This window comes from Emydura macquarii, unplaced genomic scaffold (assembly GCF_026122565.2).
Source record: "Emydura macquarii macquarii isolate MOO-44397 ecotype Brisbane River unplaced genomic scaffold, CSIRO-AGI_Emac_v2 contig_1253, whole genome shotgun sequence".
Taxonomy (NCBI): domain Eukaryota; kingdom Metazoa; phylum Chordata; order Testudines; family Chelidae; genus Emydura; species Emydura macquarii.
The window spans coordinates 42,751,643-42,777,845 of NW_027131390.1; the positions used below are offsets into that span (position 1 = coordinate 42,751,643).

The 26,203-nt window shown below is 47.1% G+C and overlaps 1 protein-coding gene across 3 annotated transcripts in view; it reads right to left on the reverse strand.

The window, feature by feature from the left end:
- The window catches only part of HDAC4 (histone deacetylase 4), a 403,085-nt gene that overhangs the window by 79,618 nt on the left and 297,264 nt on the right, over positions 1–26,203 (reverse strand). For all 3 annotated transcript variants that reach the window (XM_067548627.1, XM_067548626.1, XM_067548628.1), the window contains exons 13-14: positions 10,534–10,791; positions 4,253–4,439 (exon numbers count right to left, since the gene is read on the reverse strand). In XM_067548627.1, coding sequence (XP_067404728.1) covers positions 4,253–4,439; positions 10,534–10,791 — 445 coding nt within the window. The remainder of the gene's footprint in view (positions 1–4,252; positions 4,440–10,533; positions 10,792–26,203) is intronic.

The window sequence follows — 26,203 nt, forward strand, 5'->3', positions numbered from 1 at the left end:
CAGAAAATAAGGAGAAGGATCCAGCAGTCGGTCTGGTGTGTCGCCCCCGGGAGCACCATAAAAACAGTTGTTTGGACCTGTAAAGTTGCCTTGTCGAGCCCTGACCCTGATTAGATGGGGGTGGAAGCATCCTGTGTCTGTTGTTCCTGCCCCTCTTTCTGAAGTAATCCTGGATCTGTTGTGTAGGATAGAACCATGGAGCTGCCTGAGGTCTAAACTGCTTTCTTTGAGTGGTATGGGTACATAGCCCCAAGGATTTCAGAGTAGCTCTGGAATCTGTGAGGCTGTGGAGTTTGGAGTCTGTTTGCTCTGAAAACAGCCCCGAGTCTTTGAACAGCAGGTCTTAGATGGTTTGCTGGACCTCCGGAGGAAGGCCCGAAACCTGCAGCCATGAGACCTGCAGCAATCGCCGATGACAATGTCCATGTGGCTGAGTCCACTGTGTCCAGGGCAGTCTGCAACGAAGTCCTTGCCATGGTCTTGCCCTTCTCGACAATTGCCATAAACTCATGTTTGGAGTCAGCTGGAAGCAACTCCTTGAATATTGACATCGTGTCCCAGGAGTTGAAATTGTATCATGTCAGTATTGCCTGTTGATTAGCAATGCAAAGCTGGACCCTTCCCCCCCCAGTGGAATATACCTTCCTACCAAAGAGATCCAACTTCTTTGAGTCCTTGGATTTGAGTATTGGGCCCTGTCAGCCTTATCTTTCTTTATCGTTTGCAACTGCCATCACCAGTGACCTGGCTGTGGGTGAGCAAAAAACTACTCATGCACCCATGGATGGTGCAAAGTATTTCCTTTCTATTCCCCTCACTATAGGGGGGATAGAAGCTGGAGTTTGTCACAGTGTCTTGATGGTGGCTTGAATCATCTTTATCAGTGGCAGAACTACTCTAGGGGCCTTCTGACTCCCAGACCTCCTCTGCTTGGATCCCAGGTTTTTAGCCACCCTCCTTAGCAGCTTCTGGTGAGCCTCACTGTCCACTGGTGGCAGTCCTATAGAATTCCCCGCGTCCGCCTTGTCAGGGAAAGATGATGACGACAGCCTAGGCAGCCCTGGGTCTTCCTGACCAAACGGTGAGGTGCTCTTCTAGTGTTGTGTCGACAATCTTGGTGCCAAAGTCAGCCATGGTGCCGGCTTCCACACCATAATCCACGCTCGCCTCAGCGCCGAGATCACCACCTGCTTTGGTGCTGCAAGGTGATAAACGGCCCTGTGTGGTCGAGGGGCTCTTGCTTCAGAGGTGACTGAATAGGAGTGCCTTAAAGAGGATGCTTGGGTGTGGTAGTATGCTCACGGAGTCTAAAAGGGCCATTGGGCAGGCATCTGCCACTGCTCTGGCCAGGGTCCCATGAAGGGGGGTTGCCCGGAGTCTGGTGCCAGCTATGCCTGGAGGTGTACGACTACCTCTGAGCCAGAAGATTGCAACACGGAGTGCAGGGAACATGGCCGTGCCAAGTGGGACGATTCCAGGAAGCGGCACCAGGGGGATGGTGACCAGGGCTGCATCATGGCAGGTTTGCCTCTGGAGGGCACTGCGCTTTGCTGTGGTGCCAGTGGTCTCAGGTTCTGCTCCTCTGCTTTAGCTGGGAACTGCTGTGCTGTCATAGTTATCAGGTCCCTAGCAGTTTCAAAGGTGTCTAGGGTGGAAAGGGAGTGTAACTCCTCCACACAGTTCTCCCTTACAGATTAATCCATTGGCACCGGACTCAACAGTGCCCTCTGCAGGACCCAAGTCCACGGTGCCAGCCCCTGTGGGGAAGGTACCCAGCGCTCAGTCAAGGGACATACATAATCATCACCACTCCCCACAGGCCTTTGTTGTAGGGGAGTGCCCTCTGTCCGTTTTCTTTCCTCTTTTGTGAGGGACTGGAGAGTGGGATGGGTGCAGGGGAATGCTGGTACCATGATTCCTTTTGGTGCCGTAGGCTCAGAGAGGCCGGTGCACCCTGCACTGAGATGTTGGATGCCGAGTCTGAGGGGCCCGGTGGAGGGCAAAGCGCTGCCACCTTATGTCAGTGCTTTAATCTAACAATTATGTCCTTTTTGGTCTGAGGACAGAAATTCCTCCAGATCTTGCACTTGTCTACTTGATGGGTTTCCCCCAGGCACTTGAGGCAGGATTCTTGGGGGTCGCCCCAGCCATGGGTTTATGGTAGGTCTCACATGGCTTAAATCCTTGGGACTAAGACATGCTCTGGTTCCCGGAACTTAATGGGGAGACCCCCAAACGGAAACTTATCTATCACTACACTAACTGACTGTAATCTATTATTTACAGGTCAAAGGCTGTTTGCGCTAGAGGAAAAGCTTGCCGACATGAGAGAAGGCAAGAGGCACCAACGATCATCATAGGCGGTAAGAGGGAACTGAAGAGGTAGCGGGGTCGGCAGGGACCCATATGCAGCATCACGGAGACTGGGGATACCTGCACTGACCCAACAGGTACCGCTAAGGGAAAAACCTTCCAGTGACTGTGCACATGGGGTGCATGCACCTACTTGGAATCAACACAAGCAATCACTCAAAGAAGAATCAAGGTATGCAGACATTATAAAACCTCACATTATAAGGCCTGATTTTCAACAAGCAGCCAACTGCTTGGGCATGTACACTTCTAGACACGCATGCCCTAAATCCTAGCTGGCGGGCACAGGCACCAAAAGCTCGTACTTTACATCTAACTACTACTATTGACATACTATTAACTAACAAACTTACTGACCAATCGATTGTGCTAAATAACTTTAAGGGGACAAACTAATATTTTTTCATACTATTCAAAACAAAGAAAATAAAAACAGGAATTATGATGTGCCTTGAATCTTTTTTGCACACAGTCCACATTCATTATTTGGTAAGACATTCATTCACAAAATGGCCTTTAGCATGCTGGGAAGAAGTGATGGGTGAACAGTGCATGTTACATTGGGTAAGTAAGAAGAGTTTTGAACTGAAAGAAAGAAAGAATTGAAAAACTGCATATAATGAATGATTACCCAAAACAGAATTTACGGAAGAAACAGAATGAATTTGAAAGGATTTGGATGATGGTCCTTAAGGGCTTTAGGGAGGAACAAACATTTCTCTCTTTTGGTCTCTGGGGGAAAACAGCACTCTACAGACATTTACACACTATGGGAGCTGATCCAAGAATGAGGAATTGTGCAGAACTACCTATCTTCCAGGATGGGGCTAGTATGGACCACAACAAGAAATCAATATCCATTTTATAAAAAAAGCCCATTATTGTATATTTACAATTTAAGCTCATCTCAGCTGCCAGCCACTTACAGTATGAACTGAATATTTTCCTTCTCTCTCTCTTTTTTGCAATGCAATAGTGAAAATTAAATTGTAAAAAAAAAAAATCTATGTAAAACAAATGAGTCAAGAGTTTCTTCTATGCAAAGATTCATTCACTGCAGGATGGTAAGGCCATCAGGCAGACTAACAGCTACCCTAACTTAAGATAACTGGCTACTATATGCCATCTTTGAAATGATCAGCCTCCTTCCTGCTCCTTACACCAGGGAGGAGCAGGTGGTGATTAGCAGAGCTAGCTCAGATGCCAATGATACATCAGCTCAGAGTTTCCCCCTCCAGTGGGAGGAATTCACAACTAAGAGGCTGCAGCAAGACCACAGCCTCTGAGACACCCAGGCAGTGCAAAGGTGCTGGAACTGGGGCAGAGAAAAAGGCCCAAAATCTGCTTGATCCCACCACAGGAAATAAATTCAGAGTTCAGGCTAGAAGTGTTGCTTGGTATGTCCTTTATAAATCGCGTTGCACTTCTTTCTTCCTCATGTTTACATCAGCTGCATGATTTAGTCTGAATTGTCCTTGTTCCTGGGAGTGCACAGTGATAGCACCTTTTTTTAAAATCTTATTTAAAATACTTATAGTATTTTTCCTCTATAGGATCTTTCCCTTTGGTGATGGAGGTTGAGGGAGGGAATATGGTGTATAATGACTGACCCAGATTGTTCCACCCCCCATTTAGCCATAGAGCATGGGGTTAGCCATAGCCAGAAAAACATCCTGACTTCCCACTGATAGTTGGGAATACACTATCCCCATGGGGGTGGCTTTTCCATGAGAGGGCGATCCTTGCCTTCTCCAACCGTAAGTTAGCTTCACCAATTCCACTTCCCCATGGCCAGGAAACACTTAAGGAATAAATGACAAATTAGCTAAACAGAATGTTCAATCACATCCAGTTACTCTCCAATGCCCTGAAATGTTACCTGTTGTGAACCTTGGCTTAGTGGGTGGCTCCTGTACGGACATGGGGAAGGTGGCAGATGCGGGTGAGGACTGTGCACGAGACAGAGGCCGATGTCCTCCAAAAGACACTGGGATGCCAGCTGCCTCCATTGATGCCTGATAGTTTCTCAGCTGGTGAATGCGTTGCTGCTCCAGCAGAAGGGCTTGCTGTTGGGGAGGATGGAAGGGGATATGAGGAAAAAGTTCACGCATATAACACAATAAGAGAAATTTGGCATGGAATTTTAAAAACAATGTTGTTTGGAGTTCTGGTTTGTTTGTTAAAACAAACACACACGAGTGCTAAAATATAGGGCCTGGTCCAAAGCCCAAGGAATCAATGGACCAAGTATTACAGCCAAGTATTACAGCCCTCAGGAGACTAAATTATGTGTCACACAGAGAGTATGGGGTACTGAGGTGCAGCAGAGCCTAGGCCCCAGCAATGGCAGGCAATTAAGCAATATACATGCAGATGATCCCAGCAAGCAATCTGCAGGAGAAGGCGAAAATTCCCCCAGGGTGTCTGCCGAGCTGACCTTGGGGAAAAATTCATTCACTACCATGCAGGGCATGGGGTGGGCCAACCTTTTCAGTGCCATGGGCTGGACTCCAAGTTGTAGGGCACCTCTGCAGTCCATATACAGAAATATACGCTGTACAACATGGCATCCTCCAACCAGCATAGCCTTGCATGTACAGGGTATGAGGTTACATTGCATGGAGGATGCCATTTTGTGGAGCAGGTCTGCTGGGGTATGGGAGGGTATGGACGATTTGAGGGGCAGATGGAACGGTCCTGCAGGTCAGATCTGGCCCATAGGCTGCGAGTTGAACCACTGTTAGTTAGACCCTGAGCAGGTGAGCAAGAACCAGCCAGCAAGCACCCGAGGGAGAGAATGCTTGGTACCAACTCAGAGCACAGGCCTCAGTTCCCAGAGGGGATGAAGCTATAGTGAACTAAGACCATTTTACTTCTAAATGACAGTGTCTCCAAGGGGGTTTTAATAAGCTTTAAACTAATGCACTTCAACTTCACATCTTTCATTAATTCGACTTGGCTTTTCTGAGTGTCCCCAGATAGAAAAACCCTCTGTCTTTCATTGGAGATGAGCTAACTGTGAAGGTCATTTTCTTTTTAGGTTGCTCAGGTAATCGCCTGAGATTAATACCCTGTGTCTATATCTTTATTATGGCAGGGGGAAGCTGTCAATTTGGGGAGGATTCTTGCTGCAGCCAGTTGTTAGTAGCAGGATGGTAAATGCTGCTGAAGTGTGTTTTATTAAAGCAAATGTGCCCAGATGCTCAGGCAATAGGCTCGTGTTTGTATAAATCAAATTATGAATCAAATAAATCACGGGTGATGTAAGCATGGCTGCAAGCTGAAATCTAGAACCAAACTAGATAACTCAAATGCCAGAACAAATAGAGAGGTCTTACACTGGTCCCTGCTGCTCACCAATCCTAGGCACTGGCAGATTGTCAAGGGGAAGAAGTTCAAAAGCACAGAGCCCTCAACTGGAGGGCAGAATGGCAAGAACACCCCCATCAATGTGAACCACCATGGTGTTGAGAGGGAATCTCCCACGTAGCTTGATATCAGCGCGCACGCACGCACGCACACACGCACGCACGAAACCAGAGCAGAGCTTTGAGCACAGGTGCTATGCACTCAGACTTGGAGGGGCAGACACACTCTGTATCTGTAGGTCAGAAATGACCAATCTGTGGCCTTTAAGGAGCTAAAATGTGACCCACAAGGGTTTAAAGCAGGTAATGTGCACTAGATGATGAATTCAAAATATGCCCCCTGAATCATGCCCTGTGATTTTTTACACTGAAGTGTTTGAATCAAGCCCAGCACACTGGGAAGAAGGCAGGGAGCATCTGGACTCAAGCAGTTGCATGAAGCAACTTATCTGCATTTGACTCACAATCACAAATGCAAACTGGGCATCAGCCTGCCTCCACTAACAAAGGACAAAGAGGCCAAGCCACTTACCTTCAAGGCCTGTACTGGTCTGCAGGACACAGATAAACATGGGTTGAGTAGGCTCTGGGATTTAAGTACTGAAAAGGGAGTAGAGCCAGTGGCAGACAACTTGGGTCAGTTGTATATATCCTGCCCCCTCTGCTTACTTCAATCTGGGGCTGACAAAATCCTCAGCCTGCTTATATCTAAACACCAAAGATCGATTTATTGAAGAGATTCACTTTTTCTCTTACATAGAAGGGAGAATAAAAGAGGGCCCATGACTACAAATATGTACACTATTATTTTGAATAGGTAATAGAGATTAAAAACCAAGGAGAATTAAGTCAATTTAATGAACAATTTCAATTGAGCTTTCACAGCTATTAGCTCCATTTTTAGAGAGCACTAAGTGACTGCTTCCCACCCCACATTCTATTGGGCATTCTATTGCTAGATGCTTTTATAACCATAAAAGCTGGAGTATGAATATCTAGCTACATAAGCAAAACATACTTTAAACAGCATCCACCACACTTAAACTGCAATGCAGGTCAGGAGGACTCAGACTTTAAGGTCAGAAGGGACCAATATGGTCATCTAGTCTGACCTCCTGCACAATGCAGGCCACAGAACCTCACCCCACCCACTCATGTAATAGACCCATGACCTATGACTGAGTTATTAAAGTCTTCAAATCATGGTTTAAAGACTTCAAGGTACAGAGAATCCACCAGCAGGTGAGCCATGCCCCATGCTACAGAAGAAGGCAAAAAGCCCTCAGAGCATTTGCCAATCTGCCCTGGGGGAAAATTCCTTCCCGACCCCAAATATGGCAATCAGTTAAATTCTCAGCATGTGGGCAAGACTCTCCAGCCAGACACCCAACAAAGAATTCGCTGCAACAACATTCATAGGCCATTGGCATATCTACTAACAATAGTGAAAGATCAGTCAAATGCCAAATTAGGCTGTCCCATCATACCATCCCCTCTATAAATTTACCAAGCTCAGTATAGAAGCCAGCTAGGTTTTTTGCCCCCACTGCTCCCCTTGGAAAGCTTTCCAGAACTTCACTCCTCCGATGGTTAGAAACCTATGTCTAATTTCAAGTCTAAACTTCCTGATGGCCACTTTATATTCGTTAGTTCTTGTGTCCACATTGGCGCTGAACTTAAATAATTCCTCTCCCTCCCTGGTATTTATCCCTCTGATGTATTTATAGAGCACAATCATATCTCCCTTCAACCTTCTTTTGGTTAGGCTAAACAAGCCAAGCTCTTTGAGTCTCCTCTTATAAGGCAGATTTTCCATTCTGCAGATCATCTTAGTAGCCCTTCTCTGCACCTATTCTAGTTTGCATTCATCTTTCTTAAACATGGGGGACCAGAACTACACACAGTATTCCAGATGAGGTCTCACCAGCACCTTGTATAACAGTACTAACACCTCCCTATCACTATTGGAAATACCTTCTCTGATGCATGCAAGAACCACATTAGCTTTTTTACAGGGCTACATCACATTAGTGGTGTGATCAACCAATATGCCCAGATCCTCCTCCTCCTCCTCTGTCACTTCCAACTGATGCGTCCCCAGCTTATAGCAGAACTTCTTGTACAGGTTTTCCACTCCTAGATACTTCATGCAATGTTTAATATATGAATATGGTATTTTCGGCCCAAGTATGGTGACACGTACTGAGACGTTACTGCTATTTTCACAGATCATTGGGTTTTTTCTGTGGGCAGCACCATAAGACAGATTTCTGGAGTTAGGAGGCAAAAGAGCATATATTTTATCTTTAAAAACTAAACTACAACTATACAATACCAGGAACATGCACATAATTCCTTCTCTTAAAAATCAGTGATTTACGACAAACGTTATCATATTGCAGCAGAAAAGACAGGATTTGAGTCTCTGCTGGTGTAAAGAGGCACAGAACAGCTGACTTCAATGGAGTTACACCAAATCACATCAACTGAGAATCTGGCCTGCTATATTAACACAAGAAGCAGAATTATGACAACTGACCACTAGCAGAGATGTCCATGTCTCAAGCACTGGCTTATGTAATACTTATTGTGTACATGTTCAAGACCTGACAAAGTACCGAACAAGTAAATGAATGCTATTTAACAGTCATCTTTTGAATTCTAGGTATTGCTGTACAGAAGTCACGTTTTATTTGCCTGTATTGCACAGTTTACAAGGCTGATTTATTTAATGAAGACATCTCAGAATTTTTTTTTAAACAGTATTAGGTATTCTTCTTTTTTATTGACTTTTAGGTACAGATTAGAGACAATCCAGCATTTGTTTCCTTCATCTTTAATCCAGAGACCAGGTCTGCAAGGTTTACAGATCCCCATGCAAAATGCTCTATGTTAGTTTATGCACTCTAACTGGATTGCATGCAGCGAGCATCCTGAGTTCTGAAGGCTGCTACTGGGGACCAGTCAACCAAAGGAATACACCAGCGATGTCCCTTGTGCTGGCTGCATGAAGGGAGGTAGCATAGGAGCAGATTTAGCACTAATATCACCTAAAGATTCCTTTAATGGGGAGGGGGGGGGGGAGGAGGAGAGGGGGGAGATCCTCCAGCAGCCAGATCCTTCAGCTTTAAGATTGTTTTGTGCTGTCAGAGTGGTGCAAACCTGTCTCAGTACACTGAAGACTCAAGATGCAAGTATCCACTGTGATGAGGCAGGAATTCCACTTCATTTTCTAAAGAAATGACATTTGCTTCTTAGGGTTGGCACACTGACCTCTGGTGGAGGTCATGTGCGGATGGTGTCGCAGAGGTGGAGAAGGTGGCCCTACAGTGTCTGAAACTTGCAAAGCAGGGGCATAGACATTAGAAATAATCACTGCTTTCTTTCTATCTAAAAGCAGGTCCAATTTGCATACTTTCAACCAAGCTAATTAAACCTGGAATGATGTATACTGTGTTCCTGTGTACAAGTCATTACAAGAATCTGTGAAATATACAGTTTTGCCCTGTTGCTTCATTTCCCCCATGGCAATCCAGACACACCACCTTTAAGCAACTTCTGCAAATGACCAGGTATACTGCCCAGCAAGCTTCTCTGGTGAAGAGTGCTGTGTTCCAGCAGAATCCCTAAGGACATGGACATGTTTCCAAGGGCTGCATCATACTGCAATTACAGCTAAGACTATTTACCATAGGCAATGGGAATTCACCAATTTGCAACATACTGCTCAGTTGCTTTAGTCATGGAAGTCAATGAAAAAACTCCTATGACTTAAATGGACTTTGGATCAGTTCCTAATTGCACTGTCTTGCGGTATTGCCTTCCGCCCTCCTCTCCCCCCTCACCGCTTGTGTCAAAGCACGTAAAATTCAAGAGCTGTCATCTGTGTGGACCACACATTGGTGCACTGCTGTCTTTATTCCTCTTCTAATGGAGTCAATATGTGGCTGTGTAATGATACTCCAAGCCCTTCTATCGTCTAACCTTAGAGACGGCATGATGATGCTTATTGATATTCTATTATTTACTTTCTATCATTCTAAGGATAAGCACTTCACTACTCTGCTTATTAAACTTAATAGATGATGGATTAATTTTAAAAGTGTTTTTGAGTAATTAATCAACCTGGAATTTAAATGTATACTAATTATAAATACTCTATGCTTCACACATACTTGTCCTTTTAAAATCAAGAACTGTATGTGATTTGAAGCGTATCACTGAGTACAGCTCCAAATTACAGTGTGTACAACACAATGACAGTAACGCTGCTACCCTACAAGCAGTTGGCTCAGTCCTCGAAGTGGATCAGACCACCAGGTCGTCAGTTCCCTGCCCGTTGCTGCTTTATCCCACTTTGAAAGGGACCTAGCAGATCTGGCAATCTCTCTGCTGCGTCCATGCATGCAGCTCTGTGCACTGTGGAGCTTTCCTAGGCCAGTTGTGCCCTTCCCACTGCTGAGGATGTTTTGGCAGACTAGCAAATAATAAAAAAGCAGCAGCGCCGCACTACTTCTGCCTCCACCAAAAGAAAGATGGTCTATATGTCTTGCACTGAAACTCCCTGCATAGCCACTCTAGCGCACATTGCCTTTCTAGCTATTTCACTATTACCGATATTAATCCATATTGCTGCCTCCATGAATTTATCTCTAACACCCCACTTTTGCATAGCCACAAAAGAGATACAGAGCAGGCGCTGGCAGCAGAAGCTTACCAACAGTCCAATCCAGTTTGCTTCCATCATGTTCCGAGAGGCCACAATGCACATCCTTTCTCTGTTGTATCTTACCTGACGGAAGAGCAGCTCCTGTTCAGCTTGCCTCTGCTCTGGCTCTAGTTCCTGTTGGAGCTCTGCTTCCTCTTCATCACTCTCGATGGGTTCTTGCTTCACCTGCACCATATTGGCCAACCCTGGCCCCTCCTTTTGGCTTGAGACTTGGTCACCGTACGGCTCCTCCAAAAGTGCTTGGTGTTCTCGTAATTCCTCTTCTGTCTCCTCAGGGTGGCTCTCATGCTGGCGGGCTGGCTCATTCGGTTTTGGGATCATCTGAAAACACCCCAGATATTAACTGATACATAAAGTGTAACATCAGATTTAAAGCTGACTGTGTTCTCAACTAAAGAAACACTTTAATGAAAGCAAAATAAAAAGTGACAATGTTTCTTACAAGCTAGCTCCAAAACAAAAGGATAGTTAGATTAAAAAGAGAGGAACTGGGTTAGCCTTGGTATGAATTATCAGGGAAAGATCATGTCCTAAGTAACGATGCTCCTTTTATTTTTTGTTTGATTTTTCTCTTAAGAAATTGAAACCCCCTAAAGCCTGTGCATTTTGCAGGGCGGCTCCACGTTGTTCAATGTCTGCAAGGAAACAACCATTTGGCAGAAAAATAACTAAAGCAAACGAGTGACAGATTTGTTCTCTTCTGGGTTTCCTGCCTCCCTGTCTGCCAAGCCTCTTGCTGACATACCCATAAATTGCATCTTGCAAAATGAGATGCCATCCTAATGGTTCCCAATGAAGCTGAAGTTGAGTATTTTAGTTGCTATGGGAGAGAGAAGTTGTGCTTGGTGACAACTACAAAAATAAATACCAAGAAGTTTAATATTGATGATGACCTGCACTTAGTTGCGTGCTACCACTGAGCTTATTTTCTCAAGCTGTCACACTCACTTTGCAACCTCAATTCCCAAGTGTTTGGAAGTCCATGTGACTGTCACCCTAAGAGCCCATCAGTGCCAACTAGCAAAGGGATCACTGTTCTGCCAGCAAAGATCAGGCCTGACAAACTCAACACCTAACACATTGCTGTCAGACGATCGATAAAGAATGTCACGTGAGGTATCAAATGGAAGCTGGTGATGCACTGTCACTAATATCATTGTGAAGTGTGTGTACTGACACTGTGTGAGGAATTACACATACCTACTAATGTTAGGCTTTAAAATCTGTAACCAAGCAAAAGGAGAAATAGGTTTCTTTCAGTCCCGAGGCAAAGCAGTTCTCTCTCTGTGGTAGACAGATGAAGCATTGTGAGCCAAAACCAATGGGAGCTATATTTGCATGCAAAGTCAACAGGGAAAACAAGTTGATAGGGATGAGGAGGAAATGTGAACTCAATTATGGCGCCAGCATACCAGAGAATAAACAATACGATTGCATTTCAAAGGTATACTGGAATATAACAAGGGATGCAAGGACAACACTGTTTCACTGAGGACACCATCGTCAGGGGGAGGGATTCATGAAAATGGATCCTAGATTGACTGAAAACCAACCAGCTCTGCAGAAAGACTTTGAGGGTGGGAAACTGCTTTAGACAAGGGTTGTAGCCTGCTAAGTTCAGTCTTAGTGCAAGTCTACACTGGAAACTTACACTAGCACAGCTACATCTCTCAGGAGTGAAAAATCCATATACCTGAGCAGTGTAGTTAAACTAATCTAAGTCTCCATGCAGACAGAATTGTGTTGATATAAAGGATCAGAAACCAGAGTTGTAACCTTCCAGCTATGTGTATGCTGTCGTTCTGGGAGGCAATGTAACTGGTAATTTCTGTGAGTGGCCAGTGACAGGGGCTGGATGCCATAGGGAAATGCTCTTCAAAGGGGGTTTGAGATTTGAGGTACATCTAACATTAACCTGCAAAGCAAAATAGGCCTGGCAGAGTCCCGAGGAGAGTGGCTGAAAGGCCAGCTATGTACAAGAGCTGACAGCCAGCTACCACAAGATAGACTTCCTTATGACAAAGACAGGAAGGTAACAAGGCGACCCACAATTCTGGGTGCCCTGAGAAAGCGCCAAAATGACCTATGAGCTGCCTTAGAGCAGGCCTTGGTAGTGCCTGCAAAAGAAAAGGTAACAGCACAATTTATCACTGTAATCAACACCGGCTCCTACGTTTCTGAAGCATTCATTGTCAGACAAAATCTGCCATTCTTGGACTCTGCATAATGGTGATTTAAAAAGCAAACAAAAACTGGAGCAAAATCTGTCAGCTATTTTTCAATCCAGTTAGGGTGAAATATCTCTTCCTGTTTTAAAGAGCATCAACTATACTTGCTAAACATGCGTACAAAGTACATGACTCATCCTGGACACAGTCTTCAATAAGAACTAGTACCTTTGCGTGGCATGAAAAATACTGGTTTTCATTTAACAAAAGTATAACAGAAAACTGCGTACGGAGCATGTGCAGTAGACAGAGAAATCACCTACAAGTCACTGTCATTCTTCAACGGAGTGTTGTTCAAAATCCAAAATGAGAATTTCACCCCACATATGGGCAAGGGGCTTAACACCTAACAGTAACCTCTGCAAAGAGGGTTGGTGAACTGGGAGCCAGAATGGCAAACCCCAATTTCACCAAGTTTCATAAGGATAAAGTTTTACTGAGCTTGTGCCACAAATGTTTGCCAAAAGTGGTTTCCCACTTCCACCTCCATCAACCCATACATCTGCCAACCTTCTTTCTCAAACCACATGCCTCAAATGAGGAAAAGCGGCTTCACTCCCTCAATGCTCATAGGGCCCTGGCCTTTCACCTACAGAGGATGAAGTCCTTCTGGAAGTCTCCTAGACTATTTGTGGCCACAGCAGAGAGACTTAAAGAGCAGGCCAACTCCACCCAGAGAATCTTGAAGTGGGTTGCAGGATGCATTATGCTCTGATATCAGCCACTGGGACTGTCCCCCCGATGGGCCTATTCTATGAGCGCACAGGCATTAGCTACCGCTGCGCTCCATGATGTGCCCCTTGTGGACATATGTAAGGCAGCCACGTGGAGTTTGGTAAACACCTTTTCTTCTCTTTATGCTCTGGTGCATGATTCTGCAATGGAGGCTTCAACTGGCACAGCAGTTCGCTGTTCCACAGTTCCATCATCTTCCTCAAACCCTCCTTTCTAACTAGGTACTGCTTGTTAATCTCCCACAGCGGAATATAATAGGGACCACCACTTGAAGAAGGGGAGGTTACTTACCTGTAAATGAAGGTTCTTTGAGATGTGTGGTCCCTATCTGTATTCCAATCCCACCCTCCTTCAGATCTGGAGATCTGTGGTGGAGAGGGTACTGAAGATGTAGTTGGTCCCACCCTGCCCTTTTATCGCCTCGGGCAAAACCATGAGGTGCATGCGTGGACCAATGGACACTACTTTGAAAAGCTTTGGCTCCGGGCTCATGGCGCTTGCAGATAACTCTCAGTGGAATATAACAGGAATCATCACTTGAAGAACCTCATTTAAATTCTCTCTCTTTACAAAAAGACCATTGCTACTTAAGGCCAGTCACTCTGAAACTGCTTTAAATTACTAATAATTTCAACTTCACAAAGGAAACACTGCTGTGTGGAGATGACTATTTCATTTGCATCTAGAGATGTTACCAGACCACTTTCAAAGCCAAAAATATTCTTCCACATTCTGTTCCAGAATCACACAAAATAAACAAGCACTGATCACATACCTCACAGACATAAGAGTTAGATTTGCATAGAAAAAGTAGTCAGAGACTCAATAGCACTTTAGAAATGATCATTTCTGAAGTTGAAGTGACACTGGGAATCACTGTATACGTTTATTACAGACATACACAAAATTTAAAAGAACATTAAGGTCGCAAAGTCAAGCATTCAAAAGACAGGAAATGCCAGAACTTTTCTCCCTGCAACCTGAATTTGGTCCCTTTCTGCCATGTGCATTATGACTAAGGCCCTACTTCATTCACAATATTGTGGATCTCGCAATATTAGGCCTCCACTGCAATTTTGATTTTCATTAGCTTACTTTGCACAGTCCACAATTTTGCATCTATTTTGAGCATACAGTTAGTACTGCACTCACATTCAATGCCTATAAAATGTAAAAGTGACTGAACGTGACTTCCACATATTATATTGTAGTGGTCACTTTAAAAAAAAAGATTGTTATAAAACCTGCAGCAAAATGTCCGGTTATCAAAAAAATTAGCAGGCATAACATAATACTTGAGTTTTTATATTATTCCTGCAAATATCTCAACAAATAGGGCTACTCTGACTTTTCCAAATTACCACTTAATAAAGGTCCATTATTACTTTACCACAATTTTCCATATCTCATCTGCAGCTCAGCCGCATTTATTTGAAGACCATCCCACGATTCAGATAGGGCCTTAATTATGATACAAGTTTTTAATTAAATGGTCATATACTATGTTTTTTAAAGGACCTCTGCCTCATTCATTCAACGGGATGGGTTGTCCTCAATTAATGAGCAGCCACTCAATATTTGCATCCAGTCTAGCTACATAGTGAATGAACAATGCCAGTTCATAGGCCATTAAAGGACACTTAGCTCTCACAATGGGCCATAGAAGGAGCTTAAAGCACACAAGGACATGTGACTTGGCTCATGTGACCCTGGATTCCATCTTGTGCCTGTAAATTTCCACAAAACAGGGTTACTTACCAGTAACTGTTGTTCTTCGAGATGTGTTGCTCATATCCATTCCAATATAGGTGAGTGTGCGCCACCGTGCATTGGTTCCCAGAACTTTTTTCCCCTTAGCAGACCCCGTAGGGTCAGCTCAGGTGCCCCCTGGAGTACTGCGCTCATGCCGCGGTACATAGGGCACCGCTGACCCTGCGGGCCCTCAGTCCCTTCTTTCTGCCGACTCCGGTTCAAGTCCCAGGGAGGCATCGGGTCACGGATCTGTGGGTATAGCCTCTCCACCCCCTTGAGGAACCTCACCGACATGGGGTGGGAAAAACGACCATCCCTCTATCAGCTGGTGGAAGGCCGAGATGGCCGCCAGGTGCACCCTCAGGGATGCGCCAGTGCTAAACCCTGAAGTTTCAGGTGCAGCAAATACTCCAGGATCACCTGTATAGGCGAGCTGCTAGGTGGGATGCCCCGGGACTCCGCCCAAAAGGTAAACCGTTTCCACTTGGCCCGGTACACAACCTCAGTGGAAGGTTTTCTGCTGCCCAGCAGAATCCGTTGGACCTACGCCGAACAGGCTCTCTCCCCCTCTGTCAGTCACAGAGTCTCCAGGCCGTCAGGTGGAGCAAGTTCAGGTCTGGGTGCAGCAAGCGATCCTAGTCCTGGGAGAGCAGGTTATAATGCCTCGGGAGCTGCACGGGCGGGGCGATGGACGGGTCCAGCAGCATACTGAACCAATAGTGTCTCAGCCAGGCTGGGGTGATCAATATCACATCCGCTCTGTCCCTCTTGATTTTCAAGAGGACCTTGGGCAGGAGCGGAATGAGGGGAAACGCATATACGAGGGTCCCCATCCAGTCTATAAGGAACGCGTCTGAGATGGAGCCCGGCTCGTGACCCCAGAGCGAGCAGAACCTTGGGCACTTCCTGTTCCAGGACGACGCGAACAGGTCCAGTTGGAACGCCCCACTTGGGGAAGATAAAAGTTATTACCTGCGGGTGTAGTGACCAGTCCTGTCGGGGTAGAAACGACCTGCTGAGGTGGTCCGCCTCATTGTTCCTGACCCCTGGGAGGTGAGAGGCAGATATATGGAAGTCGTGCCTCACCGCAAAGTCCCAAAGTCGAAGGGGCCAAAGAGCGCCTCCTTCCCTCCCCCGCCTGTTCATATAGAATATGGCCGCTGTGTTGTCCGTGAGGACCTGCACCATCCTGCCCCTCAGGAACCTGAGGAATACTTTGCAGGCCAGTCGTTCTGCCCTGAGCTCCCGGACGTTGATATGGAGGCTCTTTTCCTCCTCCAACCAGAGCCCCTGGGTGCTCAGGTCAGTGCTGATGTGGGGCCCCCACCTGACATCCGAAGCATCCATGATTAGGGTGACAGATGGGGCCAGCTCCCGGAATGGGACCCCTCTCAGTACTTCCCTGGGGATCCTCCACCAGTTCAGGGAGGTCAGGACCTGTGGGTGAACCGTGACCACCCTGTTTAAGGAATGGCGGGCTGGTGCATACACAAGGTTAACCACGCCTGGAGAGGCCTGAGTTTGAGGCGAGCCAGCCTCACCATGTATGTACACGCCGCCATGTGTCCCAACAGCTGCAGGCAGTGTCTAGCTGTCGTCGTGGGGGACCTGTGGAGTTGGTCGATTATGGTGGCCATCGCCTGGAAGTGAGGCTGTGGAAGGAAGGCTCTGGCCTGAATGGCATCTAAGGTGGCCCTGATGAAATCTATGCGCTGCACCGGGGCGAGAGTGGATTTCTGCTCGTTTATGGTGCATGTCGCACAGGTGAGGACTAAGCTGTTCCGAACGTGGGCCCTGGATCTGCCCAGAATCAGCCAGTCATCCAGGTAGGGGAAGATCTGCACCCCTCTGCGGCGCAAGTGGGCCGCTACCACCGCCATGCATTTTGTAAAGACACTTGGGGCGGACGAGAGCCCAAAGGGGAGGGATGAGAACTGGTAATGGCAGCCAGCTACCATAAACCTGAGGAAGCGCCTGTGGCTGGGAAGGATGGAAATGTGGACGTATGCATCCCTCAGGTCGAGGGCGGCATACCAATCTCCTGGATCCAGAGCAGGGATAATGGAGGCTAGGGAGACCATGCGAAACCTGAGACGCCTGATAAACTTGTTTAGCCAGCAGAGATCTAATATGGGTCTCAGGCCCCCTTTTGCTTTGGGAATGAGAAAATACCTGGAGTAAAATCCCCTCCCTATTTCCTGTGGAGGAACCGCTTCCACCGCCCTGAGGTGGAGGAGGGAAACGACCTCCTGCAAAACGAGTTGCTTGTGAGAGGAGTCCCTGAAGAGGGACGGGTGGGGGGAAGCCGTAAATTGGAAGGCATACCCCCTGAGGACTACACCGAGGACCCAACGGTCTGATGTAATAGCTTGCCACTCGGTGTAGTAGGGTCTGAGCCTCTCCGCAAACGGGAGGTGCGGATCCAGGAGAGAGGTATCTGTGCGACCCTCGGGTGCATCCTCAAAACTGTTTCCCAGGGTTTGGCCCCTTAGAGGGCCCTTGCCTGGGGGGCCCTGGAAGATCCGGGTGGTTGCGGTGCCCAAACCCCGTTTCTATCGCGGCCCCTATGGGGCTGCAATGATCTGGGCGACTGCCATGGGGGCGGTTGGGCCTGGCGCTGAGGCTGCGGCCCAGACTGGCGCCTCGAGGCCTGGGGGGTGTAAAGGCCCAAAGAGCGGATGGTCACCCTAGAGTCCTTCAGGGCGTGCAGCTTCTCATCCGTTCTGTCGGAGAACAGACCTGCCCCATCAAAGGGCAGGTCTTGGATGGATTGCTGCACCTCCTGGGATAGCCCTGAAGACTGCAGCCACGAGTAGCAGCGCATGGCAATCGCGGAGGCCATGGCTCTGCTGGCGTTGTCCGCAGAGTTGCTAGCAGTCTGTAAGGCCGCTGCTACCACTGTGGCGCCCTCTTTCAGTACCGTGGCAAAGTCCGCTGCTTGGTCCTGGGACAGACCCCCTGCAAACCACCTCAAAGAGTTCCACAGGTTCAGGTTATAGCGACCCATGAGTGCCTGGTGGTTCGCTATTCACAACTGCATGGCCCCTGTGGAGTAGACCTTGTGGCCAAACAGGTCTAGTTTCTTGTTCTCCTTATTTTTAGGCATGGTGCCCTGTCCACCTTGCTTATCCCTTTGGTTGGCCGCATCAACCACCAGGGTCCTGGGTGTGTGTACAAGAACTCAAACCCTTCCTGTGGCACATAGTATTTTTTCTTGGCGCCCTTAGATGTAGGGGCAACCAAGGCAGGGGTTTGCCAGAGAGCCTTGGCCAACTTCAGGACTCTCTCATGGACAGGCAGGGCCACCCTGGACGGTCCTGCTGACCCAGCTACCCCAAAGAGGGGGTCCTCCTCCTCAGAGAGCTCCCTCAGTTCCAGGTTGAGGTTGCTCGCCACCCTCTTTAGGAGCTCTTGATGAGCTCTAAAATCTGGCAGGGATGCCCTATGATCCCTGCGGCGCATCCAGTCGATGAAATCGGGTCCCCGAGTCCCTGGAGCGGTGCCAGCAGTGTCTATGACTCCTGCCTGCTCGTCGAGGATCTGCTGTGCGAGGACCCCGACGACGACGAGGAGTGCCGATACCATCGTGTGCAGTGCCGGCAAGGAGGTGTGCGGCTGGACAAGGCTGAGTGCGACCTCCGTCTCGGTACCAAGGTTTTTCGGCGGGGCGCTTCCCCTTCGGGGACTGGGAGCGGTGCCGACCGTGCCTCCGCCGTGCTGAGTCCGAGGAGCTCGAGCAGCAGCGTGGAGCTGTCGGTGCCGTCTCCTCCGGCACCGGGATCCGCGCCAGACTGCGGTCCAGGGATCGGGATCGGTGCCGTGGCAAGTGACTCGGTGCCGAGGAGCTGCGCGAGGTGGGACTGTAACGACATCGCCTCGAGTGGGACCTTTCCGGTGCCACAGCTCGTCGACGGTGCCGCGATGTGGAGGAGCTCGACGACCCGGAGTCGGAGCTGAGAGGGGAGCCTGCACGCTCTACCCTCTCTGACCGTCTGGGAGGAGTCTTCAATGCCTGTCTCTGCCACGCACCGGGTCCACACAGCGCGGGTTTACCCCGAGACGCTGGTCCTTGCGCCCTCGGCCGAGGGGAGGACAGAGGTGTGGGCATGCCAATGAGGGCATGTGCTGCAGCGAACGCCTCCAGCGTCGACAGTCCTTGCAAGGGCGCTTCCCCACCCCCAGGAGTCAGGGGAAGATCCCTGCGAATAGATGCAGGTGCCAGAGTAACCTCAATGGCCCGTGGCTGGTGCATCTCCTGACTCCCCCCAGGCCCTGGCCGCGGTGCGGGGGAGTCCTGGAGCTCGGTGCCCTGGTGCTTCTTCTTCTTCAGCACCAGTGACTTGCGATGGGTTGGCTCCGGTGCCAGTGGAGCACTCCGCACCGAGGAGACGCTCGGTGCCATGGGAGAACGCGCTGGTTCGGAGTCCAGGCAGAGCGCGGACTCCATCAGAATAGCCTTCAAGTGCGCGTCTTGTTCTTTTTGCGTGCACGGCTTGAAGGCTTTGCAAATCCTGCACTTGTCCTTACGGTGCTGCTCTTCCAAACAGCAGAGGCAGCGGTCATGGGGGTCACTCACGGGGACGGGTTTGCCGCAAGCGGCGCAGGACTTGAATCCTGTTGTGCCAGGCATGGCCCAACAGAATGCCCCTAAGGACTTATCTAATCTAACTATACTTTAACACTATTTAACACTAATAAACTCTAAATGTTCAACTATAACAACAGTTCAAACGGGGAAAGCTACTTGCTTGTAAGGCAAGAGGCAGACGTTCCAGTAACCATCACGGGCGGAAAGAAGGAACTGAGGGCCTGCAAGGTCGGCGGTGCCCTATATACCGCGGCATGAGCACGGTACTCCAGGGGGCGCCTGAGCCAACCTTATGGGATCTGCTAAGGGTAAAAAAGTTCCAGGAACCAGTGCACGGTGGCGCGCACTCACCTATACCGGAATGGATATGAGCAATCACTCGAAGTAGAACCTAAGGATAAGAGCATCCATCCACATGGCAGAAGGTATGTAAGATTGTGGAAACATCTTCAGTTTGTCTTCATTTTCTGCTTCATTTCTCTAGACTGGATTTCTAACAAGGAAGCTCTAAACAATGATTGATAACCCCCAACCTGTTTGGGTAATTTTGAGAGACTTCTGCAAAGCAGCAGTTTATTTCACCACTGCTACAAACCTGATCTTGAAAGAACTTTTGCAACTCAGCTTAAACATCTCCATTATGAAACTGAGCCTTGGACTCTATTCTCATCTATATGTATAATGATATTTTAACAAATATTCTCTTTTTAAAAAAATAAATATTAGTTTAGTTAAGTATTGACTGTAAGTGTGTATTTGGGTAAGATCTGAAACATTCACTGACCTGGTTGGTAATGTGCCTGATTCTTTGGGATTGGTAGAACTTTTTTATATATGATGAACAAAGATTTGCAGTAATCTCCATCATATTTGATGTCGCTGTGTGGGTGGTAGCTAGAGGGCTGGATGGTTTTAAGAAAACTGTGTTTTTTGGCTTCTGGATAACCAGTAAGGTAATTAGAAGCTGGTTATTGCTGGCTTGGTGAATTTAATTTTTAGAAATAACCACCAGTATTTGGGGGTTTGCCTTCCCCATTCTTTCCAGTTTACCCTAAATTGAGCAATCTCAGTGTGGCTCCCCTACAGGCCAATGTCACAAGCCCCACTGTTCAATGTGTAACGCCAAACCTTATTTACTGCTCAATATTCAAACCCTGCTCTCAGTAAATACGAACTAATTTCCTTATGAGCTTTTCTATGCTGCTTATATCTATAATATCTGAGTCCCTCACAATCGCTAATTAATTTGTCTTCACAACACCACCAAGAAGTGATTATCCCTATTATGCATATGGAAAAGAGGCACAAAGATTAAATTTCCACTAATTTTGGAGGCCCAATCTGAGAAGTCTAGGACTTGGTTTTGCAGAGTACTAAGCATTATACATTACTTTATGCGTTCAAAGCATGGCTCTCACTGACTTCATCTGCAGCTGAGGGTACACTTCTGCAAATCAGGCACCCAGAAAATGAGGACCACACATTTTGTGACCTTCTGTGAAAAGTTTGGTTGAAGTGACTTGCCCAGAATCACACAGGAACTCTGTGGCAGAGGCAGGAAGAGAATCCAGTTCTCCAGGGCAGCATTCATCGACCTTAACCATGAGGCCAACCTTTCTCTTTCTGCAGTACCCTGCCTCATTCATTATGCACCTTCCAACTTCTGCCACAAATGACACAAGAGTCTTACAGACAACTGATCCATTCACTACACAATCCTGATTCATCCCCTGAGCAATTCCATCCTGTGCACTGAATGAGGCAGGGGTCTTGTGGAAAAAAACAGTATGTGATCATGTAATTAAAGACTATCATGCACAAGGTGAGTGAATTGAAGTTACACAGACAATCTTATTTCTGGCATTTCCTAAATTCTGAACACTTGACTTTGCAACTTTAACATTCTTTTAATGTAAGCTTTTTGGTGTTTAATTTCCTAGGTTTTTGGGTTTTTTTTTTAAAACTGAAAACAAATGCCATCATGGGTCATCAGCAGGGCTGGAACCTTTAGGTCCACCACACAGACCTCTGCTACTTAAGTTAATGGGGTAACTGACAGCAGCAGTAGGCTCTCATCGAATATGTGGACCTGCACTCGAGGGGAATCAGACAGGCAGTTTGGGCTTCAGATATTTGCTGATTGTAAGATAAGGAAGAGTAAGACCCAGTAATCCTGGGCTCCATTCTAGGCTCTGGACGGGAGTGATCTCTAGTAGATACAGATTCTTCTGCCCATCTCCCTTAAGGGCAAACCCTTCTGCCCCATCTGCTCCCAACCTGTCCTTATTCCCATTCTGTCTTTTTCCCACCCCTGGCTCCTTCTCCCAGTCCCCCTCTCCTTGCCCAGCCAGTCCCAGATCCCTTCTCCTGGCTTCTTGTCTGAACTGTCTCCCCCACTCATCCCACCCCATACCCCAAACCTAGCCCCTCCCTGGCTCCTTATCCCAGTCTCTTTGCAGAGCACACCCCAGTTCTCCCCCACACCACAAGCTGCTTGTCAGATCTGTCTCACTTCCCTCTCCCCCTGGTTTCTAGTCCTAGTCTCTTTGTCTTGCCTGTCAGTCTCCTCAGCTCCTCCTCTGATCTGAGTGTTCTCCTATGCCTAGCCAATTGGCTCCCACTCCACCATCTGACCTTGTTCGTCTCATCAGCTGTTCCCAGATTTTTCGCCCAATTAGTTTGACTCCCTACCCAGCAGTCCTAGTTTCTCTCCCCCATACCTCTCCAGTCTCAATTTCAACAGGCTTCTTGCCCCCAGTCTATTATTTTCCCTTCCCTCAGCCCAGCTTTTGTCCCTTCTACATTTGAATCAGACAGCTTCCTGCTCCTCTCTACCTGGGCGCCCCTGAGATCCCTGGAGAGACCAATTCACTGCTCTCCTTTCAGTGCCCACCACCACCCTGGTTCTGAGCAGCCATTACAGGGAGAGTAGGACTTTGCCATGGTACCCTGGAAGAGAGCATGCTGAGTTACTCTGTGGGGCAAGGGCCGGGACATGCGCAGCCTCATCCTATGTCGGAACTGTGAGGAGACGGTGCGTGCTCAACTGCTCCTTGGGGATGGCACACAGGCAGTCTGGCCCTCACTAGGAGCTGTGAGGGGATGGCACATGATCAGTCACTCTAAGGGGGGCACATGGCACATGTGGATGGCACATTCAGAGTCTGGTCAGCACTAGGTGCTGCTAGAGGACTGAATCTGGCAATTTTAGTGGCTAAACTCTAAGAAGTCTCCACAGAGCCTGTGCAAACTGCAATTTTGGAATGTTTAGCTGGGCCAAATATGGGTGGATTTTCATGGAGACGGCAAAAGTCACAGAGGGTTCCTCCCAGTCAAATTTCACATTCCTGCTCCAAAGCGGGTGGGAGAGAGGGGGTGCAAGGGGCACTTGAAATTTTAAAAGAAAATGTCAGCATTTATTTTAAACTTTGGCATCATGTTTCCCCTCCCCCCAGCCTTGTTTTCAACAACGTTTGAACTGTTTTGGCGGACGTTTTCCAGAAAATTCAGCGCAAGGCAGACACTTGGCATAGAGAATTTAAAACCAAACGCTTAAAGTTGGGCAAATCTATACACAATTGAAAACAGTGACTTATCATGGGAAGCGTTAGGCAATTTTAATAACTAATTAAAAGACAATAATCCATTACATGATTTTTATGCAGCTAGTCTACACAAAAGGGTCCTAACATAGCTGAGTATTCTGAGAAAAAATATTTTTCCATATCACCGTTTGGATGTTATCCCCTGCGATAAAACTGCCACATGCACAGGGTGCTACAGGATTTTAACTCATTACTTTAACAAGTGGAACAAATGGGAATGGTCCTTGTTCAGCAAAGATTTTTTTCCCTTTTTCCATGAACATGACACATCACCATTTTAACTAGGTCTGATTTCAAGCTACTGAACGAGACATCAGTCTGCTCAATATCTCACACACTTCAAACTCCTGGGAGGTCTCAAGAAAGCCTCAATGAGCTTGGTAGGTACGTCACAGTGAAGTCTTTGGAGACTTACAAATGCTGGCAATGGAAATCTTTAAAAACTTTACCAACGAGCCACTGAAGTGCAACTTACTTACTAACAAAGGAACGGAACCTACTGCCTGCTTCCAGCAATCCTGATTTTGAACTTTACTACACAGAGCATGTTTAGAGTGAGGTAAGGAAAATTTCCATGGCAACAGCAGTTCCACACCACATCAGTATGCTAGCCTGAATGAAGTCCAGGGTTGGCACATGCATAGAGTAGTGGCAAATATCCAGAAGTACAAGACTGACGTCAGTAGCTTGTGTAATCATCCCAAGTTAGCTTTATTCTATAAACAAAGTGTTTGGGGGGGTTGTTTCTTCCTCTAAATTGTGACTCTCTTTTACTGGAAAGATTTTATATGGGCCACCACACAATCAGGCGAATCCTGCTTCTAATAGTTATATTTTCTCATATAACTGGAACAGTGAAAATATTTGGAGAAATGTCCACCATAAATGAAACCACAGCACTCTGAAAAAGCAAATGGGTCATCTGAGTTCTCTTTCAGAATCTGTCAGTGTTTGAGGATTTTTTTTTTAAATACTAGTACAAGTCATGGTGGTCAGAACAGAACTAAAAATAATCAAACATTAAGGTCTATCCCCCACTCAGAGCAGCTTTCTTTTTATTGTAATGACTAGCAGCTGGCTTTACTTTCACAAGAAAACTAAGTTACTTAACGGTAACTGGAGGTTCTTTGAGATGTGTGGTCCCTATCTGTATTCCACTGAGGGTTGTGTGTATGCACCACGCACCCAGAGCTGCATCTTTTGAAAGTAGTACTGTTTGGTGATCCACGCATGCGCCGTGCGCTGCCTCATGACTTTGCCCAAGGTGATAAAGGGTGAAGCGGGCTCCTGGCATCTCCAGTTCCTTCCCCATTGCAGATCTGTTGGATCCGTAGCAAAGGGGAAGGAAGGTGGGTTTAGAATACAGATAGGGACCACACATTGCGAAGCACCTCCACTTACAGGTAAGTAACTTTATTTTCTTCTTCGAGTGATGGTCTCTATTGTATTCTACTGAGGGCAATTAACAAATAGTACCTATGTGGGAGGATGGTGCGAGGAGACTGAAATGGAGAATTGCTGCTCCGAACAAAGCACCTGTCACGGAATCATGCGCTAGAGCATAGTATGTGAAAAAGGTGTGTACCAACCCACATGTGGACATCTTGCATATGTCTGCGAGGGCATGTTGTGGAGTGTGGCTGTGGTTGATGCCTGCGCTCTCTTAGAATGGGCCTGAATCCTGTCTGGTGGGGGATCGGCCTGATAAATGATAAGAGCGCATAATGCACCAAGACCCACTTGGAGATTCTCTGGGTGGAAATGGCTTGACCTTTGATTCTCGCTGCTATGGCCACAAAAAGCCTAAGAGATTCCCAGAATGGCTTTGTCTGTTCAGGACAAAAACCCTGCAAATATCTAATGAGCGAAGTCTCTGTTCCTCAGAGGTGTGAGGCTTGGCGAAGAAGGTAGGTACAGGTATGAGTTGACTAGGAATTGGGAAACCATCTGCAGTAGGAATTTGGGGGTGAAGGCATAAAGAAACCTTGTCTTTATGGAAAGTAGTGAAAGGGGGATTAGCCATCATGGCTCACTTTGCCAATCCTCCTAGCTGATGTAATGGCGATGAGGAAAGTGATTTTCATGGAAAGTAGAGATCACGAGCAGGAGGCCATACATTCGAAGGGAATGGTCATTAATGATGTAAGGACTAATTTAGAGTCAAATGGGGTGGATATTTACACAGAAGACCCTTCCAGAACTGTACAGTTAAGGGGTGGGTAAAAACCAAATGGCTGTCCACCAGTGGGTAGAAAGCACTAATAGCAGCTGTGAGAAGGCACTGGAGATGCCTGTGGCCCACCTCACCCTTTATCACCTTAGGTGAAATCATGAGGAGGTGCAGGGCATATGTGCGGGCTGCCGAACAGTACTACTTTCAAAAGCTCTGGCTCCAAGCACATGGCATGTGCACATAACCCTCAGTGGAATGCAATAGGGACCATGACTTGAAGAAGAACGGGGGCAGATTCGCATCTGGGATAAATTGCCATAGCTCCAATTACACCAGCTGAAATCTTCCCCTGTGTGTCTAAAGGACAAGTATTTAATTCAGGTTTGATCCTCACTTATGTGAGCCATTTTGTCTTTGAAGAAATGTACCCACACAACAATTTGAAATAACCTCTTCTTTGCGATAGATAATCCATCCATGCACCATAACCAATTTACCTACCTGTAAAGTGAATGCAATATTTGTGTTCTGATGAATGGCTTTATGCAACACATGTATGCTTATCTGCTGTTCTCCAGGTGTTTCATGGAAAGTGAGATAATACTTAAACACAGACAGCACTTTCCATCTTCAGAGCACTTTACATATATTA